The sequence below is a fragment of the Eutrigla gurnardus genome (genome assembly GCF_963514095.1).
Source record: "Eutrigla gurnardus genome assembly, chromosome: 19".
Taxonomy (NCBI): domain Eukaryota; kingdom Metazoa; phylum Chordata; class Actinopteri; order Perciformes; family Triglidae; genus Eutrigla; species Eutrigla gurnardus.
Window position 1 is genome coordinate 5,002,614 of NC_139930.1, and position 23,600 is coordinate 5,026,213.

Genomic DNA, 23,600 nt, shown 5'->3' on the forward strand with positions numbered 1-23,600 from the left:
GTGTCAAACCCATCAGATAGTGACTGGTGGACCTGGAGGCCGGGTTAGTGTATTTCTACAGGGCAACATTGTGGAGCCTCCTCTTTATGTAGCACTGCATGCCTCCATAGTTAACCTTAAATGTTTCCATTTTGGGAATACCATCGTGACCTCAACGTACTGAAAGGGCATATGTAAAGGTATTTTTGGAGGCCAACCCCAGAAGTTATCCAAAGGGATTATTCCATTTCATTTTGGATTATTGCAGAAAATAAGGTCTGTGGCAAGCAGTTAACTAGCTAATGATAGATAATGTTTTGTTCAGCAGGATAATCTTCACAAATGAACACTACTTGTATGATTTTTGAAGCATACGAACCATACCATGGTCACATGAGGGCGAGTTAATACAATGGGGTCTGTAAAGACCGACTAGTGGGCGTCTTTGTTAACCACAGACTTTATTTTGGGCATCTAACAAAAAAGAAATTGAACAAAACCCATTAACTTCGAGACAAAGGTAGTGGTTTTGATTTGAGCTACCTGTTTTATTAAATCAACAATGAGTCACCAGGGCCCAATGTTTAGTCTTGCGATTTTTTTTACATAGGCTTGCACCCGAAATTAAAATCAATATGTCAAACAATTAGGAATACTATAACATTCAAGTCACAATTAGCTTCTGTTAGGCAGCACTGTATTGAAACAGGTTTTCTGGTTTCCACTGTTTTCAAATATAAAATGTATCCTTGTACAAAGAGCCCATATGAATGAATGACATTTAGAAGTTCCCTCCTTCCTTCTTGCATTCCTTCATTGCCTCCTCGCTACCTTTCAGTCACTTTCAGCCACTGTAATGTGTAACCGGTCAGGATTCTGCTGTATATCCTGGTTCATAGTCCAAATCAGAGCAGGTTGTCTGGATTAAACACACAGGCAGGCACACAGCGTTCATGACCTGTTATCTGTCGTCATTCATTACCACCCTTCATTAAATGCAGTTTGTAGCTAATTGGAGCAAAAGTGAACTCAAGCGTTTTCACTGTCTTTCGAGATTCACCTCTTTCTTTACATGAACAGTAACGTCTTTACAGTAATGTTCTTTGTCAACATGAACTGTCGGATCATCTAGGAGTTACTGACTCGTCTTTAGTCCAACTCTGAAACATCAGCTCCATCAGCTCAGTTACCCTCAACCAACGGCTAGCTACAAATAGACCATAAAGCAGCGGATGCGTTAGGACGGGGCTACCATGTGATTGTCGGATCCCTTGCAACTATTGCTACCAATGCAGTTAGCTACTAATATGACTGTAACACTTAGCTGTAAAGTTGACCTTGAATTATGAAGCTAACTTTGTTAACAGCTTCACACCAGAATCCAGATGGATCCAGATCCAGGAAGGTTGCTGCTCAGTGTGTTGCTCTGCCGCTTGTGATCGTCAGATCCACCCGTCACAGTCCAAATATGGTGCATATTTGCATGGTTGCAGAACCGGCTGTCCTTCAGATTCAGCTCCTTCGTCCCGTCTCCACAGCCGAATACTGCCTGATTAACCAGCGTTAGGCGGGCTGGCTAACGGAGTTAGCTTACGTTGGCTGTTTAAATTGGTTGGGCATATTGGTGATCGTTCAATCCTCCTATTAGCTCATTAAACGTTTGGCTGGGGTCAGCGGGGTCATGCAGGTTCATTGAACAGAGTTAGTCTATCTTTCCTTTGTTCTGTTTTCTGTCTATGTTCACAGAGCTAAGTGGTTTCATGTTTCTCACCTGTGTAAACAGTCAGACTCTTGTGTGGATTGACAGACTGGGAGTGTTTTATATGACTACTTATTACTTTTACGTTTCTGTAAATACTTAAAGGCTCATGCGTATCGTTGCTTAACTGTACTAGACAGTTTGATGATTTATCTGTGCTCCTCATAATTGAACACTGAAGATGAATTTGCTCCATTCCATTATTCACGTAGCATCTCTGTTAGTGTTCAGGTACAAAGCCAGCTATGTGTTTGGGTTTGGGGCGTGACCGTCAGCCAGGCTGCTGTTGCTACTGCAGCTCCTATTTACTGGAAGACGTGCGAGCGCCTGTGACACAATACAGGACTTTAGACTTCAGACACTAACATGCACACGCTGCAGGACAGGTGCAGAAGCACACATGGCATTATGGGGGAAGGTGTGGCGGAAGGCGTGAGAATTTGTCGTCCCAGACGAGCAGAGAGCAGCGATGTGTGCTTTGAGGAATCTGATGGGGAACCACGAGAAGTCGACTGCTCTCAGGTCTGTTGCAACAAAAGTAGATAGAGAGAGGGAGAGGTTCATCAGATTCCAGTGTGCTAATTCTATTCTGTTCTATTGGGCTTGGTGCTGAGGCAGATTTGAACCACTGCCCTTGATTTTCATGGCCATGTTCAGTGGACTGTGCAGCAGGTCAAACTCTGCATTCTTCGGGCCACATTCACCTTTGGACTATTAGTGTCTAGTGGAATTTTTAAATCCGTGCAGGCACATACAAGCTAATTTTGAGCAGAAAAGGAAGGTTAAACACACGTGTTTGAAGCGATCAAATCACTGTTTTCTGTTGGTGAACTCCTATGTCGCGGGTCGCATCCTTTTTGATGTGGTGCCATATTTAAACAAGTTTCTTGTAAATCAGAGCAACATCATTAAGATTCATATTAAGTTTAGTTAGGACACCACATCAAAATGTAAATCTTATTTTATTCCTTTAATATAGACAACATGCATAGAAACGTTTCCAAATTGTACATGAGAGCTCTACACGACAAGGCTGCCTTCCTAGTGAAAACTTCAGTAGAAATCATTAACCTACCAACCGTCTTCCCGTTTTTGTTCATCAGTAATACAGTTCAATTCTATAAAGGAGGCAACATGTAGCTTACTAGCCAATCAGAGGCAGAGTAGGGCGGGTCTTCTGAATATGGATGGGAGGGAAAAATCAATCACACCACTGTCACAAGCCGCAGCTGCCAATGGCTGTGAAAGAAGCTTATGGATGCGAGGTCACTTTAACGTTTCCAAAATTCTCCTGCACACTTCTTTCTTGGTCAAGCTATACCGTTGGTTAAGCCAACCATTGGTTAAGCTACCAACCGTTGGTTAAGCTACCAACCGTTTGTTAAGCTAACAAGCGTTAAGCTACCAACCGTTGGTGTAGCTAGTTAAGCACCGAAATGAGTGCCTGGCACTTCTCTCGTCTCTCTCACGGCTTTTACACCTTCAGAAAAGTCAAATGATTCTCAACTTTTCACTACCAGCTCATCAATGTCCCGGGCAGCCAATCAAATCAAGTAAGAGGCGGGATTTACTACTTAACCACTTTCTTTCTGTTTTGATGCGGGTAGATGTGGTACAAACGGACAATGGCAAATGCAGACGAAAGGTTGATATTAGTGGTTATGCTGAATTGCTTCAACCTTGTGAAGCTCCCTCATCCAGCAGCAGAGAACAGCAAGAGCTCCATGTGTGATTTAATCCACCACGTCCGTTGCCTGTTGTTCATGTATTGTTCTGATGGTTTAACCGCTGTCATTCATCTACTGTAACATTGTCCGTGACAATATGAATAACTCCTCCCACTTTCGATCTCCACCTTTAACGGATTTTCTGCTTTTGTGAGACGCGTTTTCTTTGTCTCGCTCTTCTTTTCGCCACTTCCTCTTCGCCAGCTCTCCTCCTGCAGCTGCAGAGTAACAGCCTCTCAGGGGCAATAAAGATTTATTGAATTGAACCGATGGCCCATGTCTCGAGTTTAGTCTGTGTGAGAGCAGAAGTTATAAACGTGTGTGTGTGACTTCACCAGGTGTTTGAAAGCACTGTGTGTGTGTGTGTGTGTGTGTGTGTGTGTGTGTGTGTGTGTGAGAGAGAGTCAGGTGCTATCTGGATGTATAATTATATCTGTGTGTATTTCCTCCATCTTCTGTGACACCTGTATGAACACCACCTCCATACCGCTCTCTCCTCCATACCTGCTACCCTCCCTCTGATTGGTGCACTCAGGTGAACACTGATTGGCTGAGGACAGAGTAGTAACAACACAGGGAGTGAGACACACACAGAAACACAGACAGTCAGAGAGAGAGGGAACCATGCCATTAGTGTACTCACAACAAGCTGAAAGCAAAACGGAGGGTTTTCTGAGGAGCTGCCAGTCAGAGCTGTAAGTGCGTGTGTGTGTGTTTGTTTGTTTGTGTTTGTTTGTTTGTGTGTGTGTGTATGTGTGGGTGTGTGTGTGTGGGTGTGTTTGTTTGTGTTGTCTGTTTGTCTGCATAGTTTTACTGGTGTGTTTTTAGTGAGATGAGAACAGTTGACTCAAGTTTGAATCAATTAAAGATGGATGTTGTGATGTTATAAATCTTTATAAAAAAAGACATCACATTTTCATTTTATTATTATCGCCTGATAGTCTGGCTGACCGGTTTCCTGTCCCGTCAGATTTGTTTTTAGTGATGTTCTCATATCTCAACACTTGGCTTGGTAGAGTTAACCTAATATAATGTTTACTGATTACTGATAGAAAGGATGTACAAAAGGACCCTAGCTGTAATAATCAGGAATTCTTCTTTAATTATTCCCAGCAATACAACTGTCCAGTTACAGCAGCTAATGTTGCTATCCAACAATCGGTTTTAAAGATAAATCTTTTGAGAGGGAGCTTCTGATCAGCAACAAAAACAACAGCTATTTTTGCCGACAGGCTTCAGCAGGTCACACCCGTTTCAGGCAGTCAATGAATTAAAACATCTGAAGACACCAACCTGTAGGAATGCAGTTTGTTCACAGCTCTATGTGAATATTTCACAAATATTGTTCCCTGATTACCTTCATATCCTATAAAACATCTGTGTGTGTATTGCTGATATGAGGCTAAGTCCCGCCCCTTCTGGTGTTCCACATTGACTTTATTTCAGCGAGAACAGGAAACAAATTTATTTTCAAATTTAAAGGTAACCAACACAGCCATTAGCTTGGCTTGCTAGCTAGCTAGCTAACTAAGTTACATTCCGTCACTAATGTAACGTAACTTTCCTAACATGCACAATTATCTTTTTCAATCAACATCGTATGTGTATTTCATGCAATTCAAGAATTGGAAGATTATTTGTCTCTCGCCATTGATTTTACTAACATATTTTACTAACATATTTTACACAACACAGGCTCTCTGTCCATAAATAAACCAATACATTTATGCAACATATATTCTTGGTGTTTGTTTCGAGTTATTTTGTTTATTTTTCCGCACTGATAACACCCCTATATACTCATATATTCCTATATGGCAGAAAGCCTTTGTAGCTGTTCAGCACTCATTACTTAAACTGAAACTTGTTCTTAATACAGACAAGACTAAGCTTATGTTGTTTTCTAAATCCAGGAAGAGGCCACAAATTGTCCCCCCAGTGACCACTCTTCAGGGATATGAAATAGAGGTGGTTCAGGAGTATAAATACCTGGGTGTACTAATTGACGACTCCCTCACTTTCAAGCCGCATGTGGTGAATCTTGTAAAGAAGCTGAAGACAAAACTGGGCTTTTATTTTAGAAATAAGCTTTGTTTTTCGTTTGATGTAAAAAAACGACTAGTAGCTGCGACTTTTTTACCCTTGTTAGATTATGGAGATCTTTTATACATGAACGCTCCAGCTCAATGTCTTAATATGATTGATACTGTTTACCATGCTTCTCTCAGGTTCATCACAAATTGCAAATCATTGACACACCATTGTGAGTTATACGCTCGGGTTGGATGGACTGCTCTGGCCACCCGAAGGCTTAGTCATTGGTTTATTTTTATATATAAGGCAATACTTGGCCTACTGCCTTCTTACATTTGTGCTTTAATTGCATTGAGAAGTACTGGTCCTTACTCTTCCCGGTCAAATAATTGCCTGTTGCTTTCTGTACCCTTTGCACGTACCGAAATGGGAAAAAAGGCTTTTGTCTATGCTGCACCGTCTGCATGGAATATGCTCCAAAATGACTGGAAACTGGCAGAGTTAATTTCATTGAGCTCTTTTAAATGTAAGTTAAAAGGACTTGAAGCTGATTCCAATCGATGTTCTTGTTTTTAATGTTCTACTTGTAAAATCAATACCTTTGTTTGTTTGTTTTTTGGTGTTTTAATTGTGTAACTGTGTAATTGTTTTGTATATGCTGCTGCCTATCTTGGCCAGGTCTCCCTTGAAAAAGAGGTTTTTAATCTCAATGGAATTTTCCTGGTTAAATAAAGGTTATAATAATAATAAATATGTACTCCATTAGTAGTGATTCACATTGTTGGTACTCTGATTCGATTGGAGCAATATCTGTGTGGCACTTAAGCCATTTTGCAATATTACTTGAATCCCAACGACCCCACAGGCTCTCTGGTGTATTCTCTTCTACAGTGGTGCAGGGATGATGTTTGTTTGTAGGCCAAACAGGAAGTTATCATCGCACTGGTTCCCTCGACAAAAAGCCAATTGGATTTTTCCATTGGATTTGCGATCCACTGTATTTTTGGCGGGGCGTTTTTCAGTAACATAATCTTCACAAATTAACACCACATTTATGATTTTTGAAGCATGAACCAGGAGTAAAAATCTAATGTTGGACTGTAAACTAATCACAGTCACATTCATGTCACCACCACGGAGCTAAAGGCCGACTAGTGTTGTGATGATAATTAGTCATCTCATTTAGCAATTTGTTCGCAACCGATTTTCTGAACCCCACCGGCAAGTTTCTTTTAAAATAACACCCAAATTACACAATTTATTACAGCCAGGAGTTGTATTTGTATAATTGATTTTCAACTTTTTAAATGTCTTTGAACACATCATGTGTGACAAATGCTTCCATCAGGGAAAGCAACCCAATGGAAGCAGACCTTATCTAGCCATCTACCCACAGAGCCATTGACTTCGAGAGAAGGGAACAGGTAGTGCAAAAATGCTGACTTGTTTTGGTGCTTTACGACTCATTCCTGCAGCACAGCAATAAACATCACAGCCATGGTATGTATGACCTACATACCATGGCTGTGACGTTTATTGCTATTAAATTGTAATAAGTAATGAATCAATCAGATGTCTTGATTTGAGCTACCTTTTTTTATAAAATGCCATAAAAAGATCTAGTCAATGTGTAACTCAAAAGACATTTTACAGCAGAATTTTTTAAGCATCTAAGGATATTTATAGTCCAAGTAGGAAATTATTTTTTTTTAACATGTCATTGTTATTTTACATCTCAGCAGTACCCAGGAGGTGAACTGACACCTCTCCAGCTACCAGCTCACACTCAGCCCTGACTGGTCCAAGCTGACCTGAACTGCTGTAGACTTCTGGTCAAACAACAGATGGTTGCAGGGACTTCCTGAAGTCTTGTAGTCATCATGCAGTTGCCAGGCAACCAGCACAGATGCTGTACAGATGTACTGGGTGGATGGATAGATACGGTGTATTGATAGTTGGATTTCGAGGTGATTGGAAGTGTTTTTTTGACGGAGCTAGGTTAGTAGTTTCCCCCAGTCTTTATGCTAAGCTAGGCTAACCTAACTCTGTACTTAACACACGGACATGAGACGGATATTGATTTCCTCGTCTCACACTACCAAGTGAGTTAGTGTGCATCCCAAAATGTTCCTTTAAAATCCCATATACACATTTTTTGGCAAGCCCTTGGAGGGTTGGTGAGTGGTGTGTTTCCAGTGTAGCATGTGTGGCGACTGTGTTCAGGTTTTTTTTGTGCCTTCTTTTAATTGATACCTGACACCGACTGTCCTCATGGGTGAGGTAAGATTATCACCGCTCACCTGTGCTCTGTGTTCATGTTGAGTGTGGGTGGACCAACTTTGTTCTCTATATTACCTCTTGCCTTGCACCTTGCAGCTGTTTTCCCACTGTTTTCCCTCTAGTCCCCGTTAAGCAGCAGTCTGCACTCCACTGGTGTTACGTTACACCTCAAGAGTTTTTGTTTTCCTGGAGAGGAGGCACCTTCTGCTGAAAGTGCATCATTCTCAGTGCTATTCATAGTGGCAGTATTGTGTGTCAGAGCAGAGGAAATTCTGTTGTCACTGATGTCCTGACATTACTGAATCAGAAATAGAGGAAACTAATGTTGTGCAGAGACTGTCTATGGTCCAAACAACAAAGGCACTGCTGTATTTATGTCGAGATGATGTTATTTTAAGTGTTGATAGAGCAGCTACAATGATATCATAGCCTAGCACCCATCAATCCAAGACAGACCTAACAAAGCATGACTTCAAACTGTTTATAAATCTGCATCAGTATGTAGTTATTTCAGCATCCCTCTTTATCTGTTTAGATTAGATCACAGCTAAATAGTTTATTTTGAGGTCATCCAGATGTGGTAAACCAGCCGATGTGTGTCTTGCTAGATACAGTGAAAACATCTCAGTGAAATTCACAGAGCACCTCTAGAGGATATTGTGAACTCAGACAGGACGGCTCTATCATGAGTGACGTGAGGCAAAACTTTGCTTTGTATTTGATGTGAACACAGCATTAAATCTGTTGTAAGTACCATTGTGTAAATAATAAAACAGAATTTTCTTGTTCTCTTCCCTTGAATTGGGAAGTGTTTTGGCTGATACATATTAAGTTATATTTATTTGAGCCAAATAACTGAGATCCTGTGGCTGCGGCAGCATTAGCAAGAGAATTTGGAAATTGTGGACCCTTGGGTCGCATGCAATACATCTCGGTACATGTAGGCACTGCCAGCATTGGCTATGCGAGCGGGAAAACTCAGCTTTCTTGGTAAAAATAGCACGCACTGAGGAATTTATTGCTTCAAGTGACATTTCCCATCAATAAAAATTGGACATCCACAATCTTCTGTTGGTTTGCATTCCTGCTAAAGGCTGCAATGTTCATTACAGTTTGTAAGAGCTTTACCAGTGGCTCATGAGCCATCATTTTTTAAAGGGTTCATCCTCTGGGGAGCAGACAAATGATCAGTAAAGTTCATGACATTGTTGAAAGCAAGCTCTTGAGGACATATTTATTAGTAATGTGTGTTATAAACACTTTTACACCGCCAAATGGCATGCTGGGTACAGCTACTCTCCGCCGCTTGCTACAGTACATTCAAGAACAGATGAAGAAAGAGAGACTGGAGATGTTACACTGCAGTAAACTTAAACATTTCAGAATGAACGCTTTTGTTCCTGGAAATATCCCTGTCCCTAATAGCTAGCTGTTAGCATGTTTACCATCTTAGTTTAGAGTGTTAGCGTTCTAACGTGTTCTAACTGACAGACACAAAAATAGCCCCAAAGTATTGCAATAATAACATTTTTGACTTGACAATGGTCCATCTGATTGTGGTGGACTGACCAATCAATCTGTGGTTGATGGGTAGTGGTGGAGCCCCTGTAGCCATTTGGTTACGCTACTAGAAATCCTATACAGCTAAGACTGAGGGGCGACATCTGGTGAGAGTTGTCTCATCCATGTTAATGATACCACCATAATGTAGAAGTGTATATCTTTCAGGCTGGTAGTGTTTGCACTGTCGGTGTCCTCGCTGTGACCACACTGCAGTATTTCGCCGAGCAGGTTTGGCAGTCTGTCTTCTCTTGTTCTGCACTGGTCTTAGTATTTGCATATGCTTTGTTCTGATTTGTTTGTGTGACTCCGAATGCAGAGATGACCACACTTATTCAGTCCTTGTGCTTTGGCAAAGATTTGGCTAAGACCATGCCACAGGATAGTAAAATCATTTGACTAATTAAGTACACTAGTGCAGCGCCCATCGGTGGCGTGGTAGTTCGAACGCTCCTGCTTGCAGCGTTGCTGAGAACCGCTTGTCACTCGTTGACTCCATGGAAGTGAAGAAGAATTTGGTTTTAACGTTGGTATATCAAGCATCCAGCAGCAAAAATGAGCTGCAGTCAATGAGCTATGCCCTTTAGAGATCTGTGTCACATGATCTGAAATCACTCAGTATATAATCCAATATATAGTGAGTTCCCCACGTTGTAGTGCTGTCTGAATATGTAGTGAGAAGTATTATACCAATCCATCTTGGGGTTACCTCGGCATGTTTATAGCAAGGCGTCTCGGTGTGATCGGGGTCTTGTGATGTCTTCCTCAAATGACTACTACAAAAGTAACTCCGTGACTCCGACTCCGCTATGTGACATCACATCGCTCCATGAGATGATGGTCGTTGGTCACAATAACAGAAGCAGACATATTTGTTCCAGCGGTTGTTGAGGTGCTTTGACCTTTGATTTGGCTGTGATGTTGATGTTCTGAGGACTGAAGCTCACTCTGCTGTTTCCATCAGTTCTGTCAGGATGAACAATCCCCAACAATGGAAGCATCAGTGAACAACTTTAGTGGAGCTCATAATATTGTTGTTGTTCTTTGTTCTTTCAGGTTTCTACATGAACAGATTTATTTATGTAATAAATACAGGGGGGTTGTAACAGGAAATGTGTTGGGGTAGAGATTGCGATGGAGAAATTCAAATATGACAATATTTCTGACCAAATACCGTAATATTTAAAGGTTGTATCAGCGATTCTGGTTGCCCTCACTTCCGTTGCGAGATCCAAAACAAACAGAGCCAGCTAGCCCCTCCCTCCCGTGTTTTGAAAATGATCATGGACGCCCATTTTCATGAACGTGCCACCCACCCCTTGTCTGTGATTGGTTGGAACACTGTTTATTTTGCTTTTGAGGTGTTGGTAGTACCATTTGTTTTTGTGTGCGATCTCGGAGCCTAGGCTGCCTAGAGAGACGCGTTTTTTTGACGGACTGCTTATGGGGCGGGCAACTAGCGGATCGTGAGGTAAAAACAGATGAATGTGATCATTTATGATTCGGCCCAGAATCGCTGATACAACCTTTAATATAGCAACGATTTTTAGGGTTGACCATCGGTGCTCTCACAAAACAAGAGTTTTCTTCCTAAATAATGATTAGTAATGTGGATTACTAAAAAGTACTAGAAAATACTTTACTTTTAATTGTAGAATCACCATCAAACCTGATCTCAATGTACTTTACAATTAAAATAACTTTTTACAATTAAAACGACACAGACATGAATTCAGGAAAACAATTGACATTGACAAAAGGCAACCACAGATTTTATGGTTGGTTATAATATGTAAACTGAAGCTGCTTCTGTAATATGTGGTGAAGGTCAATCCAGAGGTCCAGTAGGAAAATGTAAAGATTATCTCGTCTTTTATCCCAATGTGGATCTAATATCTATATATTGTCAGCCCTAGTTCAGAGATAAATGGAGGCCAAAAGGAAGTCTTAATAGTTTTAATAACAGTTGTCTAATCTGTAGGTATCCCCCCCTCTCTCTCTCTCTCTCTCTCTCTCTCTCTCTCTCTCTCTCTCTCTCACTCTCTCTCTCTCTCTCTCTCTCTCTCTCTCTTTGTCTTCTTCCATTCATCTCCAGTGACTCTCGCTCTTTGTGCTCTTTTGTTGCCTGTTGACGTAATCGAGCTTAATGAATGTTTGAGTTTCTCTGCTGAAAAAGGAGGAGGAAGAAGTCATCACAGGAATGAACCGCCACAAAACCGTCTCCCGGGCAACCGCTCCATGTGCGTGTCTGAGTGTGAATTGACAACATTGTGGGGACGCAGAAATGTGGGGACTCGTCGGTCCACCCTATTGTTGCTGATATTGGGCCGCTCCGCAGCCACCAGGAAGTAACTGTGTGTGTAAATGTAACAAACCCAAAATGCATCTTTTAGAGTCAAACTGGCGTCCCCTTGATGATGCAGGATGACCTAATCAATACTGTCCAATCGATGAGTCATGTCTGTATTGAAGTGCTTGGTTTGTTTGCATATAGGTTATACTTCTGCACTGAATGTAGGGAACGCATCTACGCTGTAGCCTGCGCACATCGGCAGAAATTATTCAGATTGCTCCGCTTGGCAGCCAAACAACAATAATTAAGAAAAACAGCTACACCTGTCCCTGTCACCTCCTCCAGTACCTTTACTCATGTCTCTCCCTCCGCACCTCCGCTACAACTCTCCCACACACCCTGGAGACTTTTTGTAACTTTGATTTGAATTATTTGATTTATTAATTCTACTTTAATGCTTATATGGTGCATACTCCTTCATGAATGCATGAAAGTACTACATTGCAAATCACTGCCAGGTAGTTTGGTGGCATAAAAAGAAAGTAGGCCTACTGAAGTGCTGATTTGCATGTCAAAATTCACCTGAGTTGAACCCGAATTGAGCGAATCCACTGATCATCGCGGCTCCACTGGAAAGGATTGACTTTGCAACAAGAATTTCTCTGTTTTAAATGCTGAAAATTGAACTTAATGAACTGAAAAAATGCTGACATGGGTCCCTGTTTGTCTCTCACCATGTGGGATTTGTTTGAATCTTTAATTTTTCATTTCAGACACATTTCCCCAAAATTGACAAATTTGATACACATATATTTTTTATTAATATTTGGAAATGTATATCCTCTCCTCTAGAATTTCAAATGTTCTCTATCACCCATGTCACAGTAATCTCTGAAAGCGTTTTGACGCATCTCATCCAAGAGGTTTCTTCAGATCAGAACAGAAGAAGCAATACAGTTTCAAAAACCTAAAGCAAGTCCGGTTGCCTATGACAAGCTTTCAAAGACAGACAACACACTGTTCGGGTAGAACTTGGTGTCTCACTCAGGCTGAACGCTGCTGTTACATAACCTCTGGATGCCCGAGTACTGTCAAACTACCTGAAAACTGTTGGACAGGAAAGAGATACAGCTGGAGCAGAGTGTACGTAATGAGATGGGAAGTGGAATGTGTCCCTGCTGTTCAGGTGAGTTCAGGGTGTCGTGGCTGCCACACATTCCTCTTACCAGCTCGACAGGTTTGACGGTAATGGGCCTTTATCTGTGCACCTGTGGTACAGAAGCCTGTTCTGAATACTCATCAGTGGAATGTCCTCAGTTAATAATATATGTCTGGGTGTGTTTTCTGTGTGTGCATTCATGTCTCTGTTTAAAAGGATTATAGATTTAAAAGGCTGTGCTGGGTGGAGGGAGGAGGAAGCTCTGACTTTGATTAACGATGGATATTTAGGATATTCAGTATTTTGCACTCAGAGGAGCCTGAACTATCTAGCAGAATGTGATACACCCACTTACACTCAGTTGCCAGTTTATTAGGTACACCCTATTAAACTAATGCAGTTTAATACCAACATCCTGCAGTAAATCCTTCCTGAGTTCATGTTACAAAGTAACCCAGAGTCAGAGTGGTGTCATATTTAGAAAGCGTTGTAGCTGCTTTCAGGAACAAATCACTGCTCTGCAACGGCTGAATTTATCTCCAAAGTTTTTTTAATGACTACCGAGTTCTATAAAGATTTTATTATTAAAGACTTTTTAACTCCAAATCCGCCGTTAGCTCTCAAATGCTTGTTGAAGGATGTGAAGGATGTTTCCTTCTTGTCTCTTGCCAACAAGCATGCTAGTTGCCAAACCATGATTTCTTTATCTACACTTGTTAAAATGAATAAGATGCATGTAATATAGTTTTGTTATGTGTTGTGGTTGATTTCACGTCTGATAGAGGAAAGCTAGCGGTTCCCTTGTTTCCACTCTTTTTGCTAAGCTAGCAGTTTCCTTAAGTTTCTGGTCTTTGTGCTAAGCTACCTGTCGCCTTATGTCTCCAGTCTTTGTGCTAAGCTAGCGGTTCCCTTGTTTCCAGTCTTTTTGCTAAGCTAGTGGTTTCCTTAAGTTGCCAGTCTTTGTGCTAAGCTAGCGGTTTCCTTATGCTTCCAGTCTTTTTGCTACGCTAGCAGTTTCCTTATGCTTCCAGTCTTTTTGCTACGCTAGCAGTTTCCTTATGCTTCTAGTCATTGTGCTAAGCTAGCGGTTTCCTTACGCTTCCAGTCTTTTTGCTAAGCTAGCAGTTTCCTTATGCTTCCAGTCATTGTGCTAAGCTAGCGGTTTCCTTATGCTTCCAGTCATTGTGCTAAGCTAGCGGTTTCCTTATGCTTCCAGTCTTTTTGCTAAGCTAGCGGTTTCCTTATGCTTCCAGTCTTTTTGCTAAGCTAGCGGTTTCCTTATGCTTCCAGTCTTTTTGCTAAACTAGCGATTTCCTTATGCTTCCAGTCTTTGTGCTAAGCTAGCGGTTTCCTTATGCTTCCAGTCTTTGTGCTAAGTTAGTGGTTTCCTTATGCTTTGTGCTAAGCTCTGTAAAACACATCCTTGACCTATATCTCTGTACTGTGCGAATGAATACTTATAGCAGATGCTAAATATTAGACTATTACATTAAAGCGCTGTAACTGATACTTCCTCAGGACTTGGTGGGGACCAAAAACAGCTAAAAGTGACAGAATATTGGATTTACTTTCGCTAGGTTACCAAAACATGACTCCAAATGAATGATCATGTTTCTTCAGAACTGCTGGATGTATAAATTAGCCAGCTAAGTTAAACTTCAATTTAAATGGTGATAATGATGTCAACTTTTTTGAGCTGCCCCAGGCGGACAAAAAAAAGACAGTTATTGCAAGTTTAAGTAGAGAATTACAAATAAATTAGTTAGATAACCCTATTTGTGTGTGAGTGTGTGTGTGTGTGTGTGTGTTTGTGCGTAGACAGATGGCTCTCGCTCACATACTTAAACAGAGAGTAAGTGACTTCTCTCTTTGTCCGAATGACAAAAGGACTCAAAGCATAAAGGAGTATTTCTACCAGGATCCTGTGACCTTTAAACTTGGACCTCTTGAATGTTGTTGAACTGCAGTTCTTGATCACAGTCTTTAGGGCACTGTGGTGTAAGTAGTCTGAGACTAATTTATAATTGATGGGGTAATAAAAGTCTTAAGGATCTATTTCTTTTCATTTATTTTGACATTAGTGCATATCAAACAATCATCTGGCGACCGAGGCAGCATTTTGTCTATTTTTGACTATTATACATTTCTAACGATTTCGTATTACTCTGTAATAACACTGAACAAACAGCCCACAATAGGCTATAAAAACGGAAAATTATGATATTAAAATTATGATATTAAATACAAAAATATATATAGAATAATACAAAAAATGAAAGAAGAATATTTTTCAATTAATTCCTAATTGGCTATATTTAAACATTCAAAGCATCCAAAAATCGCCACCACTGGTTGATGCCGTTGAACGTGCGTTAGCATGTTAGACGTGTTTCCATTCTCCTCCAGTGGTGGAGCCTCTGAGTACAACTCTGTTGCTGATGTAGTTGACCGTGTCTTGCAGCGCCGTATAGTTGCATTAGAAATTAGCTTAATGTGCTAACCTCAGCACATTTCTAACAGCAGACAGCTAAAAGTTTCCTGGCGGAAAATGTCCCCTAACTGCGACGGCTTGGCATAGATACAATAACGTCTACTAAATTATGAATGTGACAGGAACAGAAAACAGACATGCAAGCTGTTGAAGCGGTCTGAACTGGACGCAGCAGGCCTCGTATATTTTGGCAGCCATGTGGTGATTCTGCAGGTGTGATGGTTATTTTATTGGTAATAATTTGCCAATCTGCTCTGGGCCAGAAAATCTGAAAGAAAGTTAGGAAAGGAAGGACTCCTACTGCTCCTCAGTGCTTTTATCTGATCTTCATTGGGGTTGTTTAGGAGTATTTATTTCCTCCTGTTGCCCACTGCTACTATTTTCAGGTTCAGCCATCATTTGGATATCACATTCTATTGTAGAATTCTTATTTTTTAGCATATGGAAGCAATGTTCTACATTCATTGAAATCAAAACATCGAAATACAAAACTGGGGCTGCACGGTGGTGTAGTGGGTAGCACTCTCGCCTCACAGCAAGAGGGTCCTGGGTTCGATTCCCGGGTCGGCCCGGGTTCCTTCTGTGTGGAGTTTGTATGTTCTCCCCGTGTAAGCGTGGGTTCTCTCCGGGTTCTCCGGCTTCCTCCCACAGTCCAAAGACATGCAGGATGGGGATAGGTTAATTGATGACTCTAAATTGCCCGTAGGTGTGAATGTGAGAGTGAATGGTTGTCTGTCTCTACATGTCGGCCCTGTGATAGACTGGCGTCCTGTCCAGGGTGTACCCTGCCTTCGCCCAATGACAGCTGGGATCGGCTCCAGCCCCCCCGCGACCCTAAATACAGGATAAGCGGTAGAAAATGGATGGATGGAAATACAAAACATCTTGCAGGATGAGGAGGAGTTTTCTCATCATCATTTCTTCCTCTCTCCTCAGGGAGTTTGATTCAGGATACATCAAGGAGTTTGGTGCTTCAAGTCCCTCCCTCCCTTCTCCTCCTCCTCCTTCTCCTCCTCCTCTTTCAACTCTATCACCACCAACACCAACACCACCACCACCACCCCCACCACAACAAACCCCACCGCCGTCCCTCCACAGCAGACGATGTTCAGCAGGAGGAGTCCAACTACGCATCAAGAACAGGTAGGAGCAACTCTCAATTAATTGGCAGTTTTGCTAAACTTCTCCCTCACACAGCCGGTGTCTAATATTTCTTGCAACTTGCAACAGCCTGTTAAACTTTTTTCTTCACCCATTGAAGCAGTGTGCTTAGTAAGTAAGTACTCGATAAAGCCTTGGTATGGTGTTTTCTTTTACTCTCAAGTGTAAGAAATAGATGAAATGATGATATTTTTCTGCTGCTGTCGTTGCATGTGCAGTTAACAAGCTTACTTCCCTAGCAACCAATGGCTAAAGAGCATTTCATACTGGAGTATTTTGTGGGGTTACAGGTTACCTGTTCTCTAGTCACGACCATAGACTGTAAGAAGTGGATGTAGACGTCACCCATATGGACTACTGTTTTGAAGCCCGAAGTAAAAGTGTTAAAGTGCTTTTGAAAAACACAATGCTGTGTTAGCGACCTGTCAATCACAAGGTAGCCCCGCCTTAAAGCATGTAAATGTCACGTGACACTGGCAGGCACGCGCACACACCCATCCTCTGGATGTAAATAATCATTATTAATCATTAATAATCATTTATAACGTCACAAATAATAATTAGTGGTGTGCTGATCAATAGAACGCTTTGGAGCTTCATTCATAACCTGGACATAAAAAACCCCTCGTTACAATCGGTTGTTCACTACTTTTCAAGATGAATTGTGGGATACTTTGAGTCCACTATATCGGATAGAGAGAAGCAGCTCTGAAGCACATCAAATATGGCCGCTTCCTGTCAGACAGAAACTAAACGGGGCCTTGTGTCTCGTTATCAGACTCCTAAGTGACCGTACACCCAAAAGACTCTATGCTGACACCCAGAAACATACCGAACGCAGCAAAAATAAAAAAAATACAGACATAGGGCAGGATCCTTGTGACACCACCACACACTTCTAGAGGGTCTGGATGTTGACTGAGATGGATTGTTTTTGTTTTTCAGGAAAATGCTGCATATTTTACCTGTCAGCCAGAGACAGCATTTTCAGCCAACTCATGAAGCTAATGCTAATGATAAAACCTTCGTCAGGTGTCACTTCAGCCGCCACAATTTACAGTCAGCATGTTTGATTCGCCATTATACATTGAATTAGTCGATATGTTAGTGACCACAGCTGGACTTTGAAATCAGCTACACCAACACAAAAGTCATACGTTTTGGACCCAGCTTCGATGAACCGGCATTAGAGGGATTAAGAATTTTGTGCAGTGCTACTGAAGTTTCAATGAATGTTTAAAAAAAGTGGGTGAAGGGAGAAGGAGGGATGGCGAGCATGTGAGAGACTGGTTCAGAGGAAAGACAATTCCCCGGCAGCTGCCTGTATTTGGTCTGATAACAGTTCCTTCCACTATCGATAAATCCTCTTTATTTTTCTCACCGTGTTGGACAGTTAGACGCCGTGCGGGTTGAAACAGGAAGTGAAGTCAGATAAGCGACAGGTTTACTGCAGTCAGCTAAAGAGGTCATCACCCCTGGTGTTAGGAAGTCCTGTCTGCGCTGCCTTGTGTGTGTTGTGTGTTACGGTCAGAGGATTTATTCGTATCCTGTTGTGTTTTTGGGACTCGGTTCAAACTCGGCTCAACGGGGAAACAAACAGTGTAAACAGAGTCTGCTCGGGTTGCTATGGCGACCACCTCCAGGGCCCATCATGGGGCTCAGTCCAGCTGTTTGTTAGACTTTAAAAGACTTCACACTGATGTCCAAGTCATGCCTTTTATTAAACCCATTGCTCATTCTGTGTTGTACACCTGATGCTTAGAGGAGTCCATATGGGGCCCGAAGCTTGCTGTCGTAGCATTTTTGATCCCGAAAAAACAGAAGTTTATTAATGTTGAGTATAATTACAATAAATGAAAATATTGTTAAATTATTTAGCTATCAGAAAATCAATCCAATCTGTGGCAGCAGTGATTGTCTGGCCTCACCTTTGATAGATGACAGTGGTTTTGAAGCCTCAAGTTCTGCATTTTAGTGGAATTTTTGCAACCAGTGAAGGAAGTGACCATATTTGGACTGTGGGGGGGCGACGGGTGGATCTGTCAGCCCTCAAGCATCTCCTGCTTTCTGGTCTATTTGACTCTAAATGGACCATAATGCACTAAATGAACATCATTGGACATCAGCTGGATTAAGGAAGACTTGAAACTACAGAGTGAGACCATAAACTCATGTTTACAATGTTTACTGAGATAATTAATCAAGAAGGCTTTCTTATTGACTTTCATGCAATCAGACTTCCTTTGGCAACCAGAGGAGTCGCCCCCTGATGGCCAGCAGAGAGACTTTTCCCAGGACATTGCAGTTAGATTGAGTTTCTGTAATGGTGAACTAAGTGTGAATTACATGTTATCCTGTTGTGTGAATCTTTGAGTCGTGTAGATTTATGTTAGCCTGGTTCAGCATTCATCTCCCTCTCAGTGTTGTGGACCAACTCAGTCCAGACAGACAAACTATAAATACTGACACTCTGCTACAACCAGTTTCATCCTAATATGGAGGTCAGGTTCCTAGAAGTACTTTGTGTGTGTGTGTGTGTGTGTGTGTGTGTGTGTGTGTGTGTGTGTGTGTGTGTGTGTGTGTGTGTGTGTGTGTAATGAACATCCCAGCCTCAGGGCGGTGCTAGAGTGATTACAGACATTTATTCTGGTCCCCCACTGTTATCATTAAAGTGTGCAATACTTTATTATAGTATAGTATCTTCTGTTGTAGTTTGGTATATTTATAGTGTTTTCTAATCTTTACATTGTGTATTCTATGGATATATATCTGGTATTTATATCTAGATTCACTGTGTATTTATGTATTTACTGTTTTTGGATAACCGGCTGCTGTAACACAATCATCTACATCAAAGTTAAAGCCTGTGACCACTCTTTACAATAGTTCCAAAAATCAGTCCTTGAAACATTTTGAAATGGGGAAGTTTGAAAACAATGTCCCTGGAAAACTCAAAACTAACGCTTTTATTTTAAAAGGGTGACTGAGCAGCTTTAGGTCTCAACTATGCATCCTGCTGAAGTGCCTTTGAGCAGCGGTTTGCAGGTGATCGTAACAACAGTCGTCAAAATGTGCTCTACTGTTGGTGTCGAGTCAGATAAACATGCAGAATGACTATTCTCCCACAATCCCCTGGGCTCCAGGTGCTTATCAGATACTAGTGAGGAGGGAGGAGGGGGTAGAGCGGAGGCAATCCTTGTCTCTTATTGGTCCCAAAACAGGAAGTGGGCCATCAGAGCCCCATGAGGCTGAGTGATATTAGAGGACAGACAGACTGATTTATAAACACACTCCCTCTCCTCCCTTGCTCCTCTTCCTCCTCCTCTCCTCTCTGTTCTCCTTCTTTCCTTTTCTCTTTTTTCCTTCTATATCTTTCCTCTTTCTAGTGTTTTCCTTCTCTCCTCGCCTCCTTCTTTTCTCCTCCTCCTCCTCCTCCTCCTCCTCAGATGCTTCTTTAGTTGAATCACCACATTTTTCCAAAACGACATCATCACCTAATGGCACAAAACACACACGCGCGCAATGCAAACACACTCCCCCCCCACACACACACACACACACACAGTGCAGTCTAGTGTTAGCTGCTTTATGATAGGTTAGCTTCACCATTCGTTAACTCCTAACAGAGCCTGCTGCCCTGTTGCTATAGTTACCTGAAGATCACATGCTCCGAATGAGATCTGCGGTTAAACTGTTAACTAGACTGATACTTGAGGTGTGCTGCTGTGACCCAGTGAGCAAGGTTATCTGAGGCTGTGGTCTCAGACGTTTGGATGTCCTTGGTGATGGCCCCAGGGGTCCTTGAGGAAATCCCAGGGCTCCTGGAAGAGGTTACAGTGGTCCTTTGGGAGGTTAGGTGTAAAGGCTTTCTAAGAGTTGTTGATGTGGTTGAAGAGGTCCTTGAGTCATTCTCCAACTGGAATACATTGTTTTCAAAATGATTCGCATGCATATGGATCTGCAAATAACAGCTAATAAAACTGCAGTAGTATGCATGGCCGGCCAGTAGTTGAAAAACGTGTTGATATCTCTTTCATAATGTTTAAAGTAGGTGTGTTTCTCCTTCTTTTTGTTTGGCCATGTATCTCCACTCCAGCTCTGCAGACTGTTGTCACGTTGGTTTCAGTCCAACGCACAGAGCTGGATGTAAACAGGAAAGACTCGATACAAGTCCAAAGAATAATGTCAACACATCTCACACGTCTTCCTCAGAAAATGCTCCTTTCAGAATAAGTCCAAATTCAGAATATTGATGTTTACATGACTATGATATGAGTGTGCATGTAAACTAGTCACTGACGTAGCATTTCCGTATTAAGACTTGTGACATGCCGATATTATTCAGGTTTTATTCTGTGGACATGTGTACAACGTATTCAGAATATGTGTCTCAGTCTGGGTTTTTACCGCATTTTACCATCAGCTTTGTGTGTTTAAAAACAAAACCAAGAGTTTGCAAGGCTGGTGTAGATATGCATGCCCAAAAGAAAAGCCCACATTTCTGAAGAAGGAACACACCTACTTTTACACATCATGAAAGATTTGGGTATCAACCGGTTTCTGGATTTACAGGAATATTGCAACACATAACTTTTCAAGAAGGTGGTTGAAGGAATCCAAGAGGGAGGCTCTGTTCACACGGTCTAACAAGTCCACCACCGCTAATATTTATCAGTTCAGAATGTCAGATATTTATGTTAGCCATATGCAGCTTAGTAGGAATATCTTTTCTTGTCTTTTGTGGAATGAGGCAGAAAAACTCAATATGTCGTGCGTGTAAAAGTAGTCAGTGTTTTAATTGTTGACCAGATTTACATTTGAAGGTACCACAAACACTGCCAGCCAATCAGAGACCAGGACTAGGATTTCAATCTTAGCTGATGTGTTTAACGAGGGGAACACACAGGCGTTGCAGCTTAATAGTGAGATACGTCACTTCCACGACTTTTGGGTGTGAAATATTTCTAATGACGCCTTTTCATGGTCTTAAATTTAACAGTTATATGACAAAATGCTTTCTTGATGTAACATTTTGTGTGTAATTCATAATGTGTGTAATTCATAATACAATTTAAACTGGATCCAAGCACAATTTGTCTCCCGCCATCGACTACCAGACCTACTTTTTCTGAAATAAGGTCCCATGGGGGGGATACAGGAAGAGGCAGGACTTAACCTCGCTATACTATCTGTTGGCCTCATATAAAGTATTTCATATACACTTTTGATGTATATTTAAATAATAATAATAAAAAATAATAATTTGTCACACCTCAAACACTATTAACATGATTTCACAAACATGGTCTATCACACACAGTTCAAGAGTCTCCCCTGTATGCGCTTTTGCCCACCTCTCTCTCTCTCTCTCTCTCTCTCTCTCTCTCTCTCTCTCCTCTCTCTCTCTCTCTCTCTCTCTCTCTCTCTCTCTCTCTCTCTCTCTCTCCAATTTTGGTTTCCGAGCGATCAAAGAGATTATTATTCTGGGCTGAGGAACAGTTTCCCACGGCAACAGATACGATCTCTGTTGAGAGAGGCACACCCTGCACACACACAGGGACGTGAAGACAGTCTGAGCCAGACTGTGTCAATACAAACATTTTCTTTTTCATAATGATTCATGGTCAAATATTTAGCTCAGATACTTTTCACATGGCTCATGCCTCCAGCGATCAGGTTCTCAGTGCAGTATTTCTGATCCACATACAACATGTTCTCATCAACATATTAAGAGGACCTACTGCATTGTCTCTCAGTACTATCTATTTTTGAGCTGTATTTTAACAAGCTGGTTAGCAAACCATCCAACCTGGCAACTCCACCATGAGGACAGGGAGATCCCAGCCGTTTTCCCTCTGCTTCCGGTGTTAAGCTAGCCTCTGGCTAGCCGGCCAGAGGGTCCAATGCTGACCTGTTGGCTTTGCAATGTGTAAAAAATGGCAAAGTCATTAAATTACTTCAATAAACTGCAAGTGTCTTCATCGAGGTAAACATTTAGCCAGTGTGCTTGGTGAGTTCACAGCAAGCACAACATAGATCTCAGAGTGATTATCATCTTCTTTGTTAATAGTTTTACTTCTGCACCAATAGAAAGGAAAACATTTGGAAGTGTTGTTATTTATAGGTTGTTGGGCAATGTTTTACTTTTCTGGCCCACTTGAGATTAAATCGGACTGTATGTGGCCCATGAATTAAATGAGTCGGACACTCCTGCTGTATCTTCTCCTGGCAAAGATATAACTACAAAGCTGAAGCAACTAAATCAACTCCTGAAGAAGATCTTCTTGTTTTTGAAGGATGATGCATAATTATGTTGCCATAATATTTGTTTTTAAAGATTAGCTTGTTTAGGTTCGCCACCTATTTTTGTCGTGGAAACAAGACTTAGAGTCTTAGAGTCGACGCTAGCAGAGCTGGATGATTTATCGAGCTGCATGCTAACGTTAGTATGCTAGAATGCTTATGTTGATGACCGTTAGCAGGTGACATTAAAGTTACCAGTTTGGCTTGTTAGCGTGCTAACATGAAGCAATTAGCATGTAAGTACAGTGTTGGCCGATGGGAAATTCATTAGTCCTGAACTAAAGTATTGAACAAATTTAAGTGTTGACCTGATGATGGCGACACAGGAAAGTTCGGGGTATCGCCAACATCATTTAGTGTTGGAACACAAATATTGGCAGAAATTTTTTCCCAGAAATCCACGCAACAGTCAAGATTCACTTCAAACCAAAAATATCAACCTCATGGCGGCACTTCAGGAAAAGTCAGTGGATAACCAAAGTTGAATTATAATGTGGTATCTTTCATATCAATACGTTCAAGTTTTACAAACTGTAAACTTGCAGGGAGTGAAAAGTCTGGGATTCATTATTTATTCATTAACAAAGCAGTAAAGCCGAATGCTGATTAGTGATTGGAAACCTCTGTCTGCCCTTGTTTTTGGACTAGCAGTGATCATCAAACAATCAATAGTAATCATTGTTCAGAAGCACAAGCTGAATCATGAGACATCTTCCTCCCCGCGGCTTCAAAATCGCCTCAATTAGCTACTGTTTTCAGCAGCTCTCCCTCTCTTTCCCTCCTTGTTTGTGTGTCATCCCTCTTCCTCCACCCTTCCTCTCTCACCTTCCTTCACTCCTCAACTTATCCTCTAT

General features: G+C 41.5%; 1 protein-coding gene across 2 annotated transcripts in view; it reads left to right on the forward strand.

Moving 5' to 3' along the window:
- The window catches only part of shroom3 (shroom family member 3), a 58,815-nt gene that overhangs the window by 9,025 nt on the left and 26,190 nt on the right, over positions 1-23,600 (forward strand). The window contains exons 1-2 of one of the 2 annotated variants that reach the window (XM_084034390.1): positions 4,082-4,160; positions 16,219-16,425. In XM_084034390.1, the coding sequence (XP_083890516.1) occupies positions 4,090-4,160; positions 16,219-16,425 (278 nt within the window). In that variant the 5' untranslated portion in view covers positions 4,082-4,089. Of the gene's footprint in view, positions 1-4,081; positions 4,161-16,218; positions 16,426-23,600 lie in introns of those variants that run through there. The other variant, XM_084034389.1, reaches the window with a different exon arrangement.